Below are 728 nucleotides of genomic sequence, written 5' to 3' on the forward strand. Positions count from 1 at the left end.
AAAATGTATAGAAAAAACACATAACTCTATGAGCATGCTGGTGGCTATGAAACCAATGTTAATACTGAAATGTGCTTCTCATCAGTCCGCAGACCCTGCTGGCTGGCATGAATACGTTTTTAGCACAGCTGGAAATCACGTTCAGAAGAGACCCAAACAACTACAGACCAAGAATGAACAAACTCCATTCCATCAAGGTAAACATTCAAATTGAAATGATTCTTTACAAATTACATTGGCAGATCATTTTCTTCGGATATCATTTATTCAGTGTTATTGTTGGTATTATTAAGATAATGTTTTTATTTCCGATTTTGAACTAGTTTTATTTTTATATTTGTTTTTGATTTTTTTTTTGTAATTTGTGTTTTTGGCATTTTTTATGTAAATATAGTTTTATATCAGTTAATTTATATCAGTTTTACTTAGTTAAGTTTACTTCAAGTTAATCTAAATGAAAATGAGACATTTTGCCTTGGCAACTAGCTGAAATCAAGTAAGTTTAAAATTTGTTTTATCTTTTATTTAAATTTGTTATGGTTTTAGTTTTAGTTAACTATAATAACTGCATTTAACCCACAATTAATTCACTTTTAAACTGAATTGACATTACAGATTGGTTTAAAGCAGCTTCACAGTATTAATTTTACAAACACCAGTAATGTCATTATTCAGCTCGATTCAGTTTACATTTAGTCATTTAGCAGACACTTTTATCCAAAGCGACT

The 728-nt window shown here is 29.0% G+C and overlaps 1 protein-coding gene across 1 annotated transcript in view; it reads left to right on the plus strand.

Annotated features, from left to right (window-relative positions):
• LOC107577779 (ATP-binding cassette sub-family E member 1-like) overlaps positions 1-162 on the plus strand; it is a 7,597-nt gene extending 7,435 nt beyond the window's left edge. Inside the window, exon 7 of the mRNA XM_016263814.1 lies at positions 1-162. This exon is cut by the window's left edge and continues 91 nt beyond it. Coding sequence (XP_016119300.1) covers positions 1-24 — 24 coding nt within the window. The 3' untranslated portion in view covers positions 25-162.
• The last annotated feature ends 566 nt before the right edge of the window (positions 163-728 follow it).

Source organism: Sinocyclocheilus grahami, unplaced genomic scaffold (genome assembly GCF_001515645.1).
Source record: "Sinocyclocheilus grahami isolate Dianchi unplaced genomic scaffold, SAMN03320097.WGS_v1.1 scaffold7216.1, whole genome shotgun sequence".
Lineage (NCBI taxonomy): Eukaryota > Metazoa > Chordata > Actinopteri > Cypriniformes > Cyprinidae > Sinocyclocheilus > Sinocyclocheilus grahami.